Genomic DNA, 20,474 nt, shown 5'->3' on the forward strand with positions numbered 1-20,474 from the left:
TATGTTTAATTTTACAAACTGCGAGTTTTAAGACATAAAACCCAACACAACGAGTATCGAGTAAGCAGCGAGTAACAAGTTTCTAGTAGAACACTCAGCGTTGCAATGCTCTTCACAAGCCTTGGTCCAACGCTCATTCGATGGAAGGCAGTAGCATCAAGTGCAGGGCAGCATTACAACACTGCCTCAAGCATCGTGACACTCCGAAATTGAATCATCATGAGCATTGCAACGCATCTCGATGCTCGAACCTCAACGCTATAAGGCAGTACACTCGGCGTCGCAACGCCTCTTCCAAGCGTTGCAACGCTATGAAGATTGATGAAAAATTGTTGAATGTGCAACGCAAGCAAGCATTGCAATGCTATTTCCTAGTGTCGCAATGTTGCGTGCAACTTATAAATATTGCATTGGTGTTCAACATTAGACATATAGAGAAAAAAAAGAGTTCAAGCAATCGCCTGACGCATTCTCTTTTGAATAGAGTTAATTCTGAGAGTTTAATTCAGTTTTGAGAGCCATTGAAGCCAAATTTCCGATCAATCATCGTCATAGTCAGTGTAACGACCCGACCCCCTAGGACTCAAGTTAGGCCGTTACTAAACACATGCATGCATGGAACTTAAAACAAAACCCTTTTATAGTGAAATAAATGCTAAATAAATAAGTTGTACTCAAAAGACGTTCATTAAATTCAGGTATTAAAAACAGACGATAGGGTACCCATAAATCATAAATGATAATATATAGGCCTGAAAACAAATCTTAATAGTAAGTTTCAAACATCAAATTGAAAGTTGAAAAACATTGAAAGAAATCTAAACATCATGAGCGAAAGCATAAAACTGGTCTCAGTGGCTCGACCACGAATTCTGTTTGTCAATCGCCGGTGCATCTCTACCTTTCCCTGAAATAACAACATGAGAAAGAAGTAAATAAAATACTCAGTAAGTAGCCCCACTTCTAGGGTAGGACTAGGCATCTATGTCCTCTAGATGCCTACCTCTAATGAAACATATAAACTTCTCTAATCCTCATGGGACACATATATACATGAAGAACTGATTTTTATCCTACTCTAGTAAGTCCTGTAGGACCCACAACCTCTGGTAGATCCCGAAGGAAACCACCACCTCTGATGAATCCTGAAGGAAACCACAACCTTTGGTGAATCCCGAAGGAAACCACAACCTCTGGTGAATCTCGAAGGAAACCACAACCTCTGGTTTATCTCGAAGGAAACACAACCTCTGGTGAATCTCGAAGGAAAACTAACCTCTGGTGAATCTCGAAGGAAACACAACCTCTGGTGAATCCCGAAGGAAACACAACATCTAGTAGGCATCTAACTAATCAGTGAAGACACTATCACAGTCTTAACATCACAAGTATCACAACATGGTTCTATAACATAGATACACATCTCAACCTCATAGTTCTACGGCATATATATACATCTCAACCTCATAGTTCTACGGCATACATATACATCTCAACATCATAGTTCTACAACATACATATACGTCTTAACATCCTCAGATCAAATACAACCTCATGGAATCAAATATCATCTCATGTTAGCATTCAAGTGCCTATGTGCACAATTAATCTTTCTGATCCTCATACAAATACATACACCGATTATACTATACTATCAGTCTATCATGCATTGTTTCGTCATAATATTCATCTATCATGCTAGTATACACCTAGTGTCTGGCTCAAGTAGTAAAATCAACCCAAGCAAATGGTCTCCACAAAACAAATCTTGAATTAAATTCCCTAACACAAAATTCAATACTAAATCTCAATCTTTGAAGCCAAAACTAAAACATACAAAATTTAATCTAACAATCTCCAAACCAATTGGTGTTCAAGAGTAACCACAAGAAACGCAAACCTTACCCAAAACACCTATCGAACAACCTTGAATCCGATGGAGGGCCGCTTCAACAATTCCCAACTCCAATCTAATGTCAAATAATACAACAAAGTTAACTTTCATTCCAAATTTAATGGGCATCCAAAAATCCTTCCAGAAATCCAACGAAAATATCCTACCCAAATCCAAGATTCCGGCGAAAACCCAAGGTTGAGCGTCGATTAGAATGACGATGTGGGTAGAAAAATGGCGGGTCGACAGATTGGCTGCAGGGAAAAGTGATCCGACGTATCTAGCAGCGGCGGTCGTTGGTGGGTTCACTCGCGGCCCGGCTAGAAGCGTAGGTCGACGGCTGAAGGGTTTCGCGTTGCTCGCGGACGGAACCGTTAGGTGAGATGTGCGGAGAAGATCGACTGAAGGGGGTGGGGTCAACGCGACGGCGAGCGGCATGGTCATGAAGCTGCATCGACGGCGACTGGAGGTCGGGTTTCGGTGAGGGTGCTAGAGAAAACGAAAACAGAGGGGGACTGGGGTCTCAGGCGGCGTGAGGAAGAAGAAGAAAAGGGTTTTGTTTTATATAAAAAGAATAATAATAATAAAATGAAATAAAATAAACCTTTTATTTTATTCTTTTTCTACTTTATTTTATTAAATTTCTTTCCCAATTAAAATTAGTTCTTGGCATTGATTTTCAAATTGAATAATTTCAACGTCAATAATTAAATTCCCGCAATTACACTTAAGTCCAAAAATTTCAAAAATGCCCTCAATTAATAAAACTTACTGAAATTACATAAATAATAAAAAGGATGTTACAGTCAGTCGACTCTTCTTTGATCATTGTAATTCCAATATGCCTTTTAGAGGCTAGGTAATTTCCTTGGAATTGTTTGTATGTCTTAATTCTTAAAGTTTACTATTTAATTTATTCAATTATTGTAAACCCTTTGGGTGGATTTGATTTATTAATAATAGAATTTCGGTGAATTTTTTTTTTACAAACTAATTTTATTCAATTTCTTGTATGCAAAATCATTCTAGCCTATGCATAATTGATTGATTAAGTTGCACGTATTAGGATCGCATGTTTAGGTTCTTGACTTTTTCTGGCTAAATTCATATATGCCCTAGTATAATCCTTCCTAAATAAATCATGCTATAAGATGTGCTTGTCCGGCTTGTAGTGTGTCTCGACAATTGAACCCTTGACTTAATGCTTTTCAGTTTAGACTTGTGTGTTGCTGAAAATGAAAAGTTTTAAACTGAATTAGGGCTGATTTAGATTGTTATCAAAATTGGCTAATTAGATTATTAGAATTTCTAATAGGTTGAGGGGTTCACATAATTGAAGAAATTAACTAGTATCTAATGATTGAAAATAAAAAACATACAAACTAATCCCAAGATTTTTCATCAATTTGATTCAATCCCCTTTTCTGTGCTAACTCTTATTTATTCTTCTCTGTTTGGTTTTTAATTTATTATAAAAAAAATAAAGAATAATCAAAACCCCTTTTTTTATTTGGAATTCATAAATTGGTCTAAGTTAATTCGACAGTCTCCCTGTGGATTCGACCTCGATCTTACCACTTTGCTATGTTTGTAGTATAAGTCTTGGATTGGTGAAAATAAATTATCTTCGCTCGGGCCGGGAGCCATCGCGACACGCTAGTCTCGAAGTCCGAACACCTACCCGATTAGGTCAAGCACTGGGCACACAACTTCCTCCCCAATCAATACTCGACCAGGGGATAGACTGGGGGGGAATTCTGTAACATCCTGATTTATTTTGTAAATAAGTTTTTTTTTTATGTTGGCTACTTGGATAAATTATATGAGATTTATGTTTTCGGCTAAGCTAAAATATAATTTAATTATTTGGAATTAATTGAGTTTTATTCTTACTTGCATTTGGAGATTTGATTATCTATGGAGATAATTAAATTTGTTTATTGGAGTTTTTAAAAGAAAAATATATATATAAGTATATATTTTTTGGAAAATGATTAGGGAATTTATTTTTAAAGGGAAAAGGAAAAGGTTTAGTATTTTATATATAGACTCGTGGAAAGATTATAAAGAAAAAGAAAAAAGAAAAAAATAATAATAATAAGTTTTTTCTCTCTCTCCTCAAAGCCCATGTGCCTTCTCCTTTCTTTTCTTCTTCTTCTTTCGTTCCTTTCTAAACCCTAGCCACCGCCACTGCTGACTGTTGCTTCGTCGCGCCACATCGCCACCTCTCCATCGCCAGCATCAGCACCGCAGCGCCGTCCCCGTCGCAGCAACAGAGTCGTCATTCGTCTGCTGCTGTCTTGCTGGTAACTGGACAGTCGGGTTGACCGTGAGCCACCGCGCCCAGCTGTCCAGCTTCGCTTCTGCCACCGCGCCCAGCCACAAGGTCGATGCATTCGACCACCACTGCCTATTCTTGCAATCTTGAGTTGGGTAAGAGTTGGTTTATTTTAGACAAGGATTGAGTTTTTGAGATTTTGGAGTGTCACTTTGTGTTGGAGACAATTTTGGTTATTACCCATTGTGTCAACTTTCAGGACTAGGATTTTGGAAGATTTTGGGGTGTTGCTATCAAAGAAGAGACCATTCTTTTCAACGGAAAATTTTTGGAGTTGGTAAGTTTTGTGTAAATTGGTTGGTTTTCCTTTGGACTTGGACCCCAAGGATTTATTTAATCTTTGACTCACTTCCTAGGCCATAGTTACTAAACTAAACTTGTGGTTAATGTCTTAGGGTTGATTTGAGTTTTATCCAAGGGCTATTAAGGAGTTATTCATGCAGACTTTTGAGACCAAGTTGAGGTAAGTGGTATGATGCTCGATTTTTATGAAGTGGAAATGTGGATGATATATGATGGTGAAATTGCGTTGTGCACTCAAGTTTCCTCAGCAGAATCCAAGTGTATATTCCACTGAGTTTTCTGGTAAGTCTAGAGTCGAACACAGGGACTTATAAAAACAGGTTGCGTTGGTAATTTTTATAAAAACTTTGCGGTAGCCAAATAAATAAATTGTTGGTTTGTTGTTGATTGCGTTAATGAAAAAGAACAAATGCGGCGGATTTGAGAAAAGTCAGTTGTGTGATAGATGCACTGAGTATGTGATGAACGGGTTGAGAAAATCTTTAGCTAGCATTACTTAGGAATGCGTTAGACTATGCGATCATGCTACAACCATGCACAGCAAGTCATTTTCCAATGCAAATGCGATGCTCCTAAGTCTAGGACGCATGTGTTGAATGCAAAAGTGTCTATAGAACTTATCCCTAAGTCTCTACTCTTGTCCTATGTGATGATGCAAAATGCATAAAAGCAAGATGACTGCATACAATCATATCATATCTCTAGGATGCATGCGATTCGTTGATAACAAATAGTATTTATTCCTAAGCTCCAATTTCTTGTTTATGTGTTCTAATCTGGCTCTTCCGAGCCTAGATTCTAACCTGACCTTCCCAAGCCTAGATCCTATCCTTAGACTACCCTCGCGAGTATCTTTAATGGACAAATGAAGCATACATAATACAAGATAATCGCATAGAATGAAGATTCCCTAGTTGTTCTAGCTAAATGCTTCTCAACTCATTCAACTGATTTAGCTACTCATGCATGAATAACAGAGAGTGAACAGATATAGAGAAATAGATTTCATTTCGATAAATGAGTGGAGTACAAAATAACAATGAAAGTTAAAGGTAGAGAGCTTGGTAGCAATTCCTTGCTGACCAAGGCTTTTACACTGTAATCTCTATTCGGTTCTAAAGATGTTCTCGCTTCCGCAGGCATTGGCCCTCTCTCTATCCTTGAAGCTTCTGGCGCTCTCCCAAGCTTACCGGAACGATCTGTCAGTACAACCTCCTCTCTCGCGTCCGCCTTAAAACGAAAGAAAACTACGAACAAAGACGTATGAAACTTCGAACGAAAGAATGGTGAATCGGTGAACCCCTTTTCTAAAGGATGCCTCTAGTATTTATAGAACATCTAAGGTGAATGGTGGATTCTGTCTCATGATTGTACAGATGGAACGACTTTAATTCCTAACTGATGTGCCGAATATTTGTCACCGAAATCCTGAATGTACTTGTGATCATTATCGGCTGTCAACTTAATTCGGATTCAACTGTCATCGGCTTTCTATCCCATCGCGATTGATTAGCCTTTCACCTAGATGCGCCCACCATGTTGCACTGATTAAGTTGCAGCAATCCTTCTCGGGCAAATGTTTGCGAATACAATCATCGCAAAGCTTTGCGGTAAAGTTGTGCTCGGCCTAAGATTTCCTATGATCTCAATTCTTGCATTGCGTCAACGCATATTCTGCATAAAAACACAAAAATTAACTGTTCCTATGCGATGAACGCATGTGGCCGCAATATTATGAAATTGATGCTTGATGGACGCAATTTAACATGTTTTATCAATGTAATCCAACATTGTTTAAGAATTTAGCACTATGATAACGTGCATTTCTGCCCGTTATCACACCCCAAAATTTAAACAATGCTTGTCCTCAAGCATAAGCTAAAGACTTCCTTTAACAAGTCAACCGCAATGTTCTTTTCCTAGATTTCTCAAGGATACTTCGTTCAAATCCTATATACCAAAGTTTCCTTAAGCCTTATTCAAGTCTCTTCTTAAAATATTTCTAAGATCTAGGGACTGCTGGTGCGTAATTTTATTAATGTGGAAAATGGATGATATGCGTTGATGGTATTACGTTGTGCACTCAAGTTTTCCCAGCGGAATCCAAGTGTAAATTCCTCTGAGTTTTTTGGTAAGTCCAGGGTCGATCACAGGGACTTGTGAAAATAGTTTACGTTGATAATTTTCTTATGAAAACCTTGCGGTAACCGGTAAAATAAATAAGGAGGTTGGTTTGTTGTTGCGTTAATGAAAATAATAATAAATGCGGCAGAGTTCGAAAATAGTTGGCAATGGGAAATACGATGAACGGGTTGAGAAGGGTTTCGGCTAACACTCCCTAGGTTGCGTTCATGCCTTGCGATCATGCAACATGCATACAATAGTAAACCACCTCTCGGCGTGAATGCCACAACTTCTAAGGCTAGAACGCATGCGATAAATATGCGATAAGTCTACAGGGTTTAAACATAAACCACTATTTCTATTTATGCAATGACAACATAACATTCACACAAATATGCGACCGCATAATATCATTCCCATTCTTAGGATGCATGCAATGCACATTGACAAACAGAGCTTATCTCTAAGTCCCTATTTCTTGTTTATGCAAGTCTAATCTTGCTCTTTCAAGTCAGATTCTAACCTAGCTCTCTCGAAACACTAGGTTCTTGCTTTAGATTCTCTCTCGAGCAACTCTAAAGATATGTTTCGCACAGCATAAAACAAGACAATTGCAAGCAATGAACTTCCTAGATCATGTTAGCTTAGTTCCTCTCAACCCATTCAACTAGTTTAGCTACTCATGCATACTAAGAGAGTGAGCAGATGTAGAAATATAACTTCCATTGAATAGATAAAAGATGAAGTACAGAATAACAATGTAAGTATAGTAAGAGCCTAGAGCAATTTCTTGCCACCAAGTGTTACATAGTTCTACTCGTGCTCTAAAGATATTCTCGCTTTCGCGAGAGTCAACCTGCTCTCTGCTCTTACACCCCAATGTTCTCTCTCGAGCCACCTTGGACGATCTCTGGCGTCACCACTCTTATCTAGCTCCACCCTAAAATGGAAAAAAAAACTATGAACAAAGGTGTGAACTTGTAAAGTGATGAAGTAATCGATTGCTTAACCCCTTCTCTGAAGAATGCACTTGGTATTTATAGGGCATCAAAGGTGGAAGGCAGCTTCTCTCTCCTGGCTGTACAGATGGGACAACTTTAATTCCTGACTGATGCACCAGATAATTGTCACCGATAAAGCTAGATGTACTTTGTGACCGTTATCGGCTGTCAACTTAATTTGGATCTGACTGCTGTCAACTTTCTATCCCATCAATCTTAATTGTCCTTTTGTCCGGATGCGTCCACCATGTTACGGTGATTCTTCTTGGGTGAATGTTTGCGAGCACGATCAATGCAAAGTCTTGCGGTGAAATTGCGCTCGACCGATGTATTTCTATGATCACATTCTTTGCATTTCGTTAACGCATTATTATGCAGAAAATAATAGAGATCAACTGCCCTAATGCGTTGGACGCATGTGACCGCAATATTGTAGAATTTATGCTTAATGGACTCAATTTAACATATTCTATCAATGCAATCCAACATTGTTTCAGAACTTAGTACTATGATAACGTGCATTTCTGCTCGTTATCAACTGCAAGCTTAACCTTCAAAAGGATTTTACTAATTTTTGAAACATTGCATGATTTATTTCAAAAAGAAAATTTTCCACTGGGGTGTCAAATGATTTTATCCTTGCATATCTCTTGTCATTGTTATTTTTTTTCTGACCTTGCACTGATCCAAGTGCCTTGCCTTCATTTTGGCTTTGCCCCCACGAGTGTCATGCGGACATCCAACTACGAACAATGCACTCTTTCTCAGACTAAACTCATACCTATTTGGTAGTGGAGTTGCGGTCATTTATTTATGCGTTGATCCTAGTGACTTACTTTCGTTTTGGCTTACCCCCACGTGTGTCATGCGGACATCCAACTACGAGTAAGTGCCTTTCACAACTTAACTCTTATTAACATGGGTTTCCCATTACATTAACAGTGGAGTTGTTATTCTCTTTTTTTTTTAAATAGAAAGGTCGAAAATAAATACTTCACCCCCAAATTTAAAATGCGGCAATGTCCTCATTGCCAAAAGATTGAAATGAGTCATGCGATGTTCTTAGAATGCGTTGTAAAGAGAGTTTGAAAGAAAGCTAGCAAACCCCTAACTTCTAGAAATATTTCATGAAGTGACTATCTTAAAGTTAAGATGACTCTAGTATATATGAAAGAAATAGAAGCATGTTTTTCATCATTGAAATTATACTTGGCAAAGAAACATCATGCAGTAACTTACTAAATTTATCTATGTCAAATGATTGCAGTAATCAAAGAGGATGCAGTGGTAAAACTTTTAAAACTAACATGCGATACGATAGCGCAAAATTTGAAATAAAGATAAGGAAGAATACACCCCCAAATTTGCGTTGTCGCCTGCATTCTGTATTGACACATCTAGCTTTACGGTGATCTCTCATCTTTGGATTGCAGTGATGGAGTGAGATAATTTGCTGCTTCAAGTAACATCTCTGCAATCTTGTGCCTTAATCGTTGTAAACAAACAAAGAGAGGGTCAAATGATTTTAAACAAAACAATAAGTTTTTTTTTTTTAACGATGTTGGTAATAAAAAGGTAGTTTCGATAATAAATAACGAGATGATAAAAGTTCATGAAGTAATTGATGTAGGAAAAGGATATTCAAAAAGACTGCATCCCTGATGAGGTTGAATCATATAATACTCAAGGACCATTTATTCCAGGCTGGTTTGTTCACGTCCATGGTGGCTTTTCTCTCTTTTCTTTGTCCTTTGGGATCTCACTGCCTTAATCCAGAGTTTTTCCCCATGAACGCTCATTAGAATTTTCCCCTTTCGCACATCAATTTGAGCGCGAATGGTTGAAAGGAAGGGTCTTCCCAATATGATGGGCGCATCTTCGTCCGCTTTATAATCCAAAATGAGGAAGTCTATCGGTAGGATGAATTTATCGATTGAAATTGCGACATTTTTCAACTCTCCTTCAAGGTGTATTCAGGATCTGTTAACGAGTAGGAGAGTTTCCTTTGTAGGCGTAAGTATGTTGGCATTCAATTGTTTGAAGATTGATAGCGGCATTATGTTTATACTTGCCCCAAGATCGCATAATGCTTGGCTACTGTAGGTCCCTCCGATAGAGCATGGTATCGTGAAGATTCCTGGTCGCCCATTTTAGGTGGGATCATAGCATTTTGTGCTGCAGCCACCATTGCGATCTTTTCTTCCTCATTTTGTTCCTCTTTCAATCTTTGCGGAGTTGTTGGTGGTTAGACTTTTTCTGTTTCAAGATCTAGAGGCTTAAGGGTGGATGTAACTTCAGGGTCTATTTTCTCGGGCTTCTCCAAACTATAGGTCAATGGGTCTTCGATTGTCACCGCATTCAAGTTGGTTGCAATGGGCTTCTCCCCTACTTCCGCAGTCATGTTGTCGCTTAGCAAGGAGACTGCTAAGCATTGTTCCTTCCCGTTACCCCCAGCATTGCGAGGGAGCTCAGTTGAGCTCAGCAACGCTCCTTGTGGTCTGTTTTTTAGCTCGTCTGCAATTTGTTCCATTTGGATTTCGAGATTTCTAATGGATGTAGCTTGATTTTGAAGCAATGATTTGTTTTTCTCAATGTATTGCTTCAACAAGCTCTCTAAGGACGAAGATTGTGGTGTTTGTGAGCTGCTAGCTTGGCTATGCGCTGGACCGTTGTTTTATGGGAATCCAAGTGGCCCTCCTTTTTGTGCCACAGGTTGAAAGCTTTGTTGTTAATTTTTCCATACAAAATTTGGGTGGTTTCGCCACCCGGGGTTATATGTATTGGAATAGGGATTATCTCTCATAAAGCATACCGACTGCGGGTTTGTTGGGCATTCTTCCATCGGGTGAGCATCTCCGCAAATGACACAACTTGCGGTCGTTTGAGTAATTACGCTGACTTGCCCTTTTTTTGCTCCCATATTATTAATTGTGATGCCTTGTATTAGACTCATCATCGCAGTCATTTGATTTTGCAGGGATGCGATGGCCCTATTGTTTGTGTCATTATCTTTTATTCTTAATCTCTGATCACTTTTCCGTCAATCCTCGTGATTTTTGGAAATGCGATCAAGTAGACTCCTTGCCTTTTCATATGTTTTGTCGAGCAGACCACTAGTGGCTGCCGCATTAGCAGCGGTTTGCAAAGAGGGATTCATCTTGGTAGAAAATCTCTATTTGCAGGCAGTCTGGTAAGCCATTATGTGGACAGTCTCTTACCAGCCGCTTGAACCTCGCTCAAGCATCACTAAGCGATTCGTCATCTTCTTGTTCAAAATTTGTTATTAATTTCCTTCTCCTGGCATTTTCAATTAGTGGGAAATACTTCTTCATAAACTTCTCCACGACATGTTCCCATGAAGTGATCTCTCCCGGCTCGAGAGAATATACCCATTTCCTAGCCTGATCACAGAGAGAAAATGGGAACAGAGTTAGTCGAACTTCTTCGGCAGGGATGTTCGGGAACACAAAAGTATTGAAGATTTTAATAAAGCTTCGGAGGTGGGCATGCGGGTCCTCGTTACTCCATCCTCCGAATTGTCCTGCAGTCTGGATCATCTACAGCATCACCGGCTTCATTTCGAATCTGCCTTTATTGAAGGCAAGCCTCATGATTCCTGGAGAGAAATCATAGAGGTTTTGCGATGCATAGTCTCCGATGGGTCTATTGTGATCGTTTACCAGCAGGATTGGATTCGCCATGACATTATTATCATTTGGTGCTCTGTTTCCAGGCTGCTCCGCTATCTCTTCTTTATCTGATTGTGGTTGCTGTTGACGGTCTCTCAGTCTCCGTCTAAACGTTCTCTCAATCTTCATGTCGTAATTCGCCAGAGAGTGAGAGTCTGCAAAGAATCAAAAAATTACCGTCAGCACACTATTTTACCAAAGTCCCCGGCAACGGCGCCAAAAACTTGATGCTCGATTTTTATGAAGTGGAAGTGTGGATGATATGAGATGGTGAAATTATGTTGTGCACTCAAGTTTCCTCAGCGGAATCCAAGTGTAAATTCCACTGAGTTTCCTGGTAAGTCCAGGATCGAACACAGGGACTTGTGAAAACAGGTTGCGTTGGTAATTTTTATGAAAACTTTGCAGTAACCAAATAAATAAATTGTTGGTTTGTTGTTGATTGCGTTAATGAAAAAGATCAAATGCAGCGGATTTGAGAAAAGTCAGTTGTGTGATAGATGCACTGAGTATGCAATGAACGGGTTGAGAAGATTTTTAGCTAGCGTTACTTGGGAATGCATTAGACTATGCGATCATGCTACCACCATGCACAATAAGTCATTTTCCAATGCAAATGTGATGCTTCTAAGTCTAGGACGCATGTGTTGAATGCAAAAGTGTTCATAGAGCTTATCTCTAGGTCTCTACTCTTGTCCTATGCGATGATGCAAAATGCATAAAAGCAAGGTGACCGCATACAATCATATCTGATCTCTAGGATGCATGCGATTCGTTGATAACAAATAGTGCTTATTCCTAAGCTCCTATCTCTTGTTTATGCGTTCTAATCTGGCTCTCCTGAGCCTAGATTCTAACCTGACCTTCCCAAGCCTAGATCCTATCCTTAGACTACCCTTCCGAGTATCTCTAATGGACGAATGAAGCATACATAATACAAGATAATCGCATAGAATGAAGATTCCCTAGTTGTGCTAGCTAAATGCTTCTCAACCCATTCAACTGATTTAGCTACTCATACATGAATAACAAAGAGTGAACAGATATAGAGAAATAGATTCTATTTCGATAAATGAGTGGAGTACAAAATAACAATGGAAGTTAAAGGTAGAGAGTCTGGTAGCAATTCCTTGCTGACCGAGGCTTTTACACTGTAATCTCTATTCGGTTCTAAAGATGTTCCCGCTTCCGCAGGCGTTGACCCTCTCTCTGTCCTTGAAGCTTCTTGCACTCTCCCAAGCTTACCGGAATGATCTGTCGGCACAATCTCTTCTCTCGTGTCTGCCTTAAAACAAAAGAAAACTATGTACAATGACGTATGAAACTTCGAACGAAAGAATGGTGAACCGGTGAACCCCTTTTCTGAAGGATGCCTCTGGTATTTATAGAACATCCAAGATGAACGGCGGCTTCTCTCTCATGATTGTACAAATGAGATGGCTTTAATTCTTGATTGATGCGCCAAATATTTGTCACCGAAAAGCTGAATGTACTTGTGATTGTTATCGGTTGTCAACTTAATTTGGATTCGACTGTCATCAGCTTTCTATCCCATCACGATTGATTAGCCTTTCACCCAGATGCGCCTATCATGTTGCACTGACCAAGTTGCGGCAATTCTTCTCGGGCGAATGTTTGCGAATACAATCATCGTAAAGTCTTACGGTGAAGTTGCGCTCGACCGATGATTTCCTATGATCGCAATTCTTGCATTGCGTTAACACATATTCTGCATAAAAACACAAAAATCAACTGTTCCTATGCGATGAACGCATGCGACTGCAATATTATGAAATTGATGTTTGATGGACGCAATTTAACATGTTTTATCAACGCAATCCAACATTGTTTAAGAACTTAGCACTATGATAACGTGCATTTCTGCCCATTATCATGGTACTATTACCGGTGCCTTCGTGTCAGGCAGCCTAGACTAGACCTATAAAGTTACTTAGTGGACTCTTGAGCATGATTTTTTTTGTCATTATGTTTTGCTTGTTGCATGGAAGTTATGTATGTGATGCATGAATAGACCAGTAGAGCGGTTTACTGTCTTGCCTTGACGCATGTTTTATTTCAGATGACCTACGGGTCTAGTTTCATGTTTGACGATGTGCCTACGGGTCGCTAGATATGCGTGAGCCAACAGGTTCACATTCATGTTATTTTTCCATGTTTGACTGTGCGCCTACGGGCCACTAGACATGCGTGAGCTGATAGGTTTACGTTCATGTTACTTTTTTTCATGTTTCATGTTTGACGACGTGTCTACGGGCCGCTAGACATGCGTGAGCCGACAGGTTTACGTTCATGTTATTTTCATGTTTGACGGCGAGCCTATGAGCCGCTAGACATGCGTGAGCCTACAGGTTTATGTTCACGTTATTTCCATGTTTGACGGTGTGCCTATGGGCCGCTAGACATGCGTGAGTCGACGGATTCACGTTCATGTTATTTTCATGTTTGACGGTGTGCCTACGGGCCGCTAGATATACGTTTCAAGGCAAGATAGTATGTCTTTTGGTTTTCCTTTCATCATCAAAAACCGATGTAACTGTATGAGCCATGGGCTATCTTTCTTTGCTCGTGGATGCATAGTTTGATCCCGGTAATACTGAGTATTTTATACTCAACCTTTATCTTTATTTTTTTCAGGTAAGGGCAAGGACACTCGGGCGACTGACAAGAGGAATCTGTGACAGTGCCAAAGGAACCAGATTTCGCTTCCGCATTTGACCCTTTATATTTTCTCATTTTTTGTTTTTATTACATTTATGGTTTCATTATAATTTTTTTATATAATTTATTTCATGTTAAAAAGGGTGCCGGAGTTGAACAATTTAAGATCTTGAGATAATGGCAGAACATTGTCTTATATACCTAAAGCAGTTCAAAATCATGATTATTCTATTTTATTTTACTTTATTTGCCTCAATGCGAATATTTATGCCTGCATGCAGTAACGATCCCCTTTTTAGTAGTCCTAAGAGGTGGGGTTGTTACAAATTCATCTTCTCATTTGCCTCATCCCGATCAATACCCAGTTAGGCACGTATGAAGACCGACCGAGTAGGGACCACTTTCTAGAAAATGAAGGTCGGATTTTTATGCAAAAAATGAACTTTTTGGTTCCAAATCGTTCAGAGAACATCGAAAATGATGTTCTAATGCCAAAAAAAAAAATCTAAAAAAGAAGAAATATCACTCGAATGTATTATACCCACAACATCTCACTTACATTCAAAACCCTAAAAATACACTTACATTCAAAGGATCTGAACATACTAAACATAAAAGAGTGAAGAAGTAGAAAATGGCAACATCTTAGAACATTGATTTAAAACAATGATTTTCCAGTAACTCAGATAAACCAACATAATGAGCGGGGAAAAATGGCTAAATTCGAACCTAATTAGATGACAAATTCGAAATTATCTTCAAATGGAAAGGAAAATGGTCAGGAATCCAGTCGAACTCGAAGTAGAAAATGAGAGATAATGGAAGGTGCAAGTGGGAGGAGAAGGGTTTAGAAGAATGAGTGGGTTTTGTGACTTTTGAAATCTTAAGGATAATATTGTAATTTAACATTGTTTGAAAAGTTGTAGAGTAAACAAACAAATTTTTTTCTAAAGGGTCCATTTTTCTTATTTCCTTAATTTAAGTTAATTTAATATATATATTAAAACTTTAAAAAAAAAAAAAAAAAAAAAAAAAAAAAAAAAAAAAACCCTTGTAGGGTCAAAAATATCTATTTCCCAAGAAACCTCACTCCCATACATTCTCCCCCGGCGAATACCGAGTGGCACGAACTCCGGTCGACGGCATTCGAACGGCGGCGACCCACACGATTATAGGTACAAATTCAATTTTTCCTTTCTCCTCTCTTCATTTCCATTTACAATCGTTTCTACTGTTTGATCTCAATATCGATATACGCCAATTGAAGATTGTGATTACACCGCGGTTTAGGGGAACTTTGAAACTTCATCGTTTCCGCCACTCAGGTGAATCGAGATTCTGTGAAAGAATTGGAAGTCATTTTTTGAATTTTCGATTCTCAGTTTATTGGTTTGTATTTAACCCTGAAATCAAGCGGTCAACCATTCCGAACATGGCTGGATATGTTTACTAAACTTTTCAACTTCGAAAATTTCAGTTACTAAATCTCGTTTTGTTTGCGCGTCGCTGGTTCTGTATCTTCATTGTTTCTTTTCAATCGTTAGATCGCAGATGATGATTATCTTACAGATGAAAGGATGAGTTTGGGATGACTTTAGAATCATAAGTGTGTTTTTAGCCTCTAAAATTTAGTCTTTGAAAATTTCATAGTGTTTTTAGAGGATTTAAAGTGATCATGAACATTCTTAAAACATTCAAGCATTTTTAGGAGTAGTTGATCAGTTCCTTCCAAAAATGTTCTTTACAACTCTTCTTTTTCCGAAATTCCAAACTCTCCTGAAGTGCTGTTCCATATTGCTTCGGTTTATTTCACAAGCCATTTTCCTGTAGGCAATTTTGAAGTTGTTCAGTGTTTCTTCAACATTTTTGCTTGTTCAAGTAGTTCTTAGGTCCTACGATAACAATTTCAATCTTGTTTTTTTTTTTTTAAATAAATATATTTTTATTTATTTTTTTGTTTTTTTATTTTTGAAAATTAAGCATATAAACACTACTTTCATTTATGCATTTCTTTGTTTTGTTATATACCTTTTACAAACATTTTCGAACCCCAAGTTAATTCAAAAACTGAGTCGAAATACCATATAAAGAAATAAAACTAAATCGAACTACCATATAAAGAAATTGGGACTGGGAGAAAACAAACACAATTTTCAAAAATGGTTATCAATTGTGGTCTTTTACACATTTACAACAGAAACGCCCAAGAGGTGCTCAGTCATGAATATCTTGTCATCCAAGGTATTTCCAACGAAGTCTTCTGACTTGATACTATGGTCTCTTTCAGTCTTGTATTCTGTTGTTGTGAAGTTTTCATGCCATATGGTGTTCTATAGCTGCTATCGTTTCATCATATCAAGTTTATTTGTTCATGTGGGCTTGGATTTTTGTATGTCCATGTATTCTTTCATTTTTTCAAAAGTGGTTGTTCTCGTCCAAAAAAAAATCAAGTTTATTTGAAGTTCTCACTTCTCACCGTGGATCTGATTCATAAACACACAAAGATTTTATTCTAATTTGACATGCTCATCTGCTTGCTATTATAATCATCCACAGGATGAAATTAGAAGTGGGAAACAACTTGTAGTTCATAACAATTTATATAATTTTATAATGACAAGCTCGTATTAGTTTGCAAGTCTATATTCTCGTTGAATCATTTATGAATCTTTGCGTTCTTTTGTCTCTTCATTTTATCGATGCTAAGTTTCTTCCTTCCCATCTGAAATGTCTCAGCTCTAGAGATAAGATGCTTCCATAAGACTCAACTCACTTCCAGAGGACGGAATAGAGAAAATGCAGAAATTAGGAGATTTCAAGCTACCACATTTCTTCAACTATCCTCCATATTTCACGTAATTTTTTTTTCATCTGTTTCTGTTTCATTTTTTTACATCATTATTAGCCACACGAGTAACTTGGAAGTTGTGTGAGTCAATTTCTGATGATGTTGATATCTTGGTTTTGACAACAATTTCCTGAGCGAAGAAAACTGACACTTCATTGCTCAACTAGTAGTTACGCAACTAACAGGATACTGCATATATTGAATCACCTATACTTTCCCCACCAGCCTCGTATATATGAATGTGATAGTTGTACCTTACTGCAATCCTACAGTTCTTATTGGATAGCGTTGATTGTTTCACTTTTCTCAAGCTTTTCTTCTGTATTGAGTTGCATATATAACCTTTTTGTTGCATGTCTTCTCAGTTTGCAACCAGTGAGGGACACCCGTGAGAAGCAAATTCAACTTTGGAAGGAACTTATTCTAGACTACTGTCGAACCCAAAAGATATTTGTCATTGGACTCGAAGAGGACTTTCCCCTATTTTCAAATTCTGAGATTGAAAGTAAATTACATGGCCTTGTTTGGTCCTAATTGGCTGTTAAAAGTCTGTTGGTGTCTTAGACTTGGTTAAGAAGCTGTGTATTACTGTTCCAGTTGTTTGATGTATTTTACAGTGTGGTTGTGATGCTACAGGATCTCTCAGTCATGAAGCTAGAGAAGCTTTTCTCTCAGCTTTAGTTTCAGATGGTTAGGCCCTGCTAGTTTAATTCTATAATTCTATCTGTTTACAGTTTTCATTCATTTTCATTGGGGGAAAACTGATATTTGTTCATTTTAATTGTCCTATAGGTCGTGCAGAATGGCTGGATAAAGGACATAGGAAGTGCCTTATTTTATGGCACCGGATTCAAGATTGGGCTGACATCATCTTGCACTTTGTAAGATTCCATACTTTGGTTAAATTATAAGTCTAGTCTCAAAATTTTAAGATTTGTGTCTAAACTTTTGGTTCGATTTTGTGTTTCAATAGATTTCCGACAAAATTGAAAATTTTAAAAATTAGTTGTTCTATTAGATGTAAATTTGGATTTTATACTAATGGAACTCTAAACTTTAATTTTATGTCCAGCAGATTTGCGGAAATTCATAAGTTTAGGAACTAAATTTATAATTTTGAAAGTTCAAGGATCATATAGACACAAACCTCAAAGTTACCCTCCGTTTGGATTCAAGAAAGTTTAAGAAATGATTTTAAATCCTGTGATTGAAATCCGAGAAACGATTTTAAATTAATTACTTTGTTTGGAACTAGAAAGATTTGAAAGGAATGTATTTAAAATTTTGTGTTTGAATGGTAACCGAAAAGGAAAAGAAAGTTAAGGATTTGTTAATATAGACTTTTAACTATGATGTGTTAATTGAAAATTAGAATTTGACAAGGTTATTTAAGTAATTTACTTTCAAATCCCATTTTAGTCAGGAAAATCTTTTAAGTAAAACGGGATTTGAAGTTACTTCGGATTTTAAAATCATTCTATTTCCTGTAATACCAGACAGAGGAATTCATTTGAAATCCATTATGAATTGCAATCCCTCAAAATCATGAGGTTCCAAACAGACCTTTAACTTTAATGGACTGAATTTGTAATTTAACCAAATACTTTATTAACTATCATAGTTACGAGTGAGTTTGGGATGATTTTGAAAGGGTATAAATTGCTATTATCCCATTAAAAGAAGTCGTCAAGATTCTAGAAGTATTTTTTGCTAGAAAATCAGAAGTGCTTTGGAAAATTCTTATTCTTAAATTATTTCTTATAAGCAGGTGAAAAATAATGGACTTGAAGATAGTGTTATGACAATAGAGGAAATACGATCAGGAGTTGAGTCTAGAGGAACAGGTACTTCCCTTGCTTATGCTCAAGGTTTAAAATATCGCTGCTAATGGGAATGCCAATGAAAATTAATGGGAAATTTGTAAAAACAATAAATTCAAAATGAAATATTTAGATTAATAACTAATCATTTTACACTTTTTAAACTAGTTAAAATATTTTATTTATGTTATATTAACATTATTGACATTTTGTTGCTTATTTTATATGTTTCATGGTTTTTTTTTTAACCATACAATGAAAATGTTGATTCATCGATCTTTTATGTTGATGTCTAATCCATAAATGTGTGAAAATATTGATGTAAATGTCAACAGAAATTTAATATCTGGCTTATACTGAGGTGATTAGAACTTCAAATGATTTCTGAATCTGTTCTTTAACATGTTACATTCCTAAAGCAATTCTAGTGAATTAACTATTAATTAAACTTGGTGGGCGGGAAAGCATCTCGGTGTAATATATCAAAGAAATCTGTAGATTGGCTTAAATGGAAATGCAACTCTGGCAAAAACTGTTATGAATGAGAAGCTTTTTAGTTGATCTTAAACTTTCACGCTTGTATGTATTTTGATTTTTAAACTTGTTCTTATATTTGTAAATGTTCTAATTTTATTTGATGTCAAACGGAATGCATAAGACTTGGAACATGGGAATATGTGATGCCATGTGATAATTTGTAAAAATCCTCTAAAAAAAGTTGCATAGAACAGACTATGTTCGGCCAAATTACAAAAAAAAAAAAAAAAAAAAAAAAAAAAAAAAAAAAAAAAAAAAAAAAAAAAAAACTTTCAGACTTCATCATCTGTTTAAAAAATTGTTACAATAGTATCCTTTTCGTGAACATTCCAAAACCACTATTGGAATAGAAATTCATTAGAAGTTGGATAAAAATTTAGGACCTTAAATGATGTGACGGTGTTATGAAACGATGTAACAGTCCTACTTTACATTTAAGTCTTTATCACACATTTTAAATCTCAGTTTTTGTCCAACATTCTAACAAATTTATAAGTCCCAAAGGTGATTTCGAAACGATGACAAAGTCTAGAAGTATTTCTCATAAGTTTTTCTGTGAACATGACCATACCACATTTGTTGTAGAGTGACGGTATATGCTTGCTATTTGCGAAATTACTTTCTTTTGTGCCTAAACACCACCATATCTTGAAATAGCATTGAAACTTTATTGTCGCAAAGTAATTTGTTTTTCTGTTTTATGCATCAGAGCTTCAAGGGATTGACCGTACGGTATTAATGAGGGCATTGAAGCTGCTTGAACAAAAGGGGAAGCTTGCAATTTTCAAAGGTTCTTCAACAGATGATGAAGGTATTAAGTTCTCTGTATAACTACCGGTCTTTATTCACATTGACTGCGGCCATTCGTTGTTTTTTGTACACTTCTAAATGGGACTTTCATTTAGTTTTTTGCCAATTCAAACTGGGACTATAGGTTCTTGGTGCAGTTCTTCAGTGTATTGTAACCAAGAGGCCTCCCAATAGAACTTAAGAACCCATGCTTGGGAGTGCTTTGGAAGATATTTATTGTATATTTTTGAAAAAAAAAACTATATATATATAAACTCTTTATTTACTTTCGAGTATTTGGACCGGCTTATAAACTGCGAACTAATCTTGTGACCCTATAATATTTAGGCTTCGTTTAGATTGATTTGAGAAAATGTGTTTTTCAAAAAATTTATTTTTATTTAAATACTTTTGATTAAAACTTATTAAAATACATTTGAAAAACTATTTTG

The 20,474-nt window shown here is 37.0% G+C and overlaps 1 protein-coding gene and 2 long non-coding RNA genes across 5 annotated transcripts; 2 read left to right on the forward strand and 1 right to left on the reverse strand.

Annotated features, from left to right (window-relative positions):
- Positions 1–720: 720 nt before the first annotated feature.
- On the reverse strand, positions 721–2,489 carry LOC120081666 (uncharacterized). The gene is made up of 3 exons (XR_005482922.2): positions 2,062–2,489; positions 1,906–1,970; positions 721–907 (listed from the first exon to the last, which is right to left on the reverse strand). It is a non-coding gene; the product is annotated as an uncharacterized LOC120081666 (long non-coding RNA).
- A 1,473-nt stretch (positions 2,490–3,962) lies between these two features.
- Positions 3,963–14,269, forward strand: LOC120081292 (uncharacterized). 3 transcript variants are annotated; one of them, XR_005482761.2, is made up of 4 exons: positions 3,963–4,327; positions 4,432–4,509; positions 4,628–4,817; positions 14,005–14,269. It is a non-coding gene; the product is annotated as an uncharacterized LOC120081292 (long non-coding RNA). The 3 variants fall into 3 exon arrangements; XR_005482762.2 differs by having other exon boundaries at positions 4,628–4,695; XR_016524397.1 differs by lacking the exon at positions 14,005–14,269 and adding an exon at positions 5,675–6,018.
- Positions 14,270–14,838: 569 nt separating this feature from the next.
- On the forward strand, positions 14,839–20,318 carry VPS25 (E2F/DP family winged-helix DNA-binding domain-containing protein). Its single transcript, XM_039035625.2, has 7 exons — positions 14,839–15,203; positions 16,765–16,883; positions 17,242–17,381; positions 17,513–17,566; positions 17,669–17,757; positions 18,645–18,720; positions 19,943–20,318. Exons 2-7 carry the CDS (start codon positions 16,825–16,827, stop codon positions 20,062–20,064), a joined length of 540 nt encoding a protein of 179 aa, XP_038891553.1. The 5' UTR covers positions 14,839–15,203; positions 16,765–16,824; the 3' UTR covers positions 20,065–20,318.
- Positions 20,319–20,474: the final 156 nt, after the last annotated feature.

The sequence above is a fragment of the Benincasa hispida genome, chromosome 11 (genome assembly GCF_027475165.1).
Source record: "Benincasa hispida cultivar pf3 chromosome 11, pf3_genome.v1.1, whole genome shotgun sequence".
Lineage (NCBI taxonomy): Eukaryota > Viridiplantae > Streptophyta > Magnoliopsida > Cucurbitales > Cucurbitaceae > Benincasa > Benincasa hispida.

Coding starts and splice junctions, on each gene's coding strand:
- VPS25 (XM_039035625.2), top strand. CDS start 16,825: ATGCAGAAATTAGGAGATTTCAAGCTACCACATTTCTTCAACTATCCT. Junction 17,567..17,668: donor CTCAGCTTTAGTTTCAGATG/GTTAGGCCCTGC, acceptor ATTGTCCTATAG/GTCGTGCAGAATGGCTGGAT. Junction 18,721..19,942: donor AGTTGAGTCTAGAGGAACAG/GTACTTCCCTTG, acceptor TTTATGCATCAG/AGCTTCAAGGGATTGACCGT.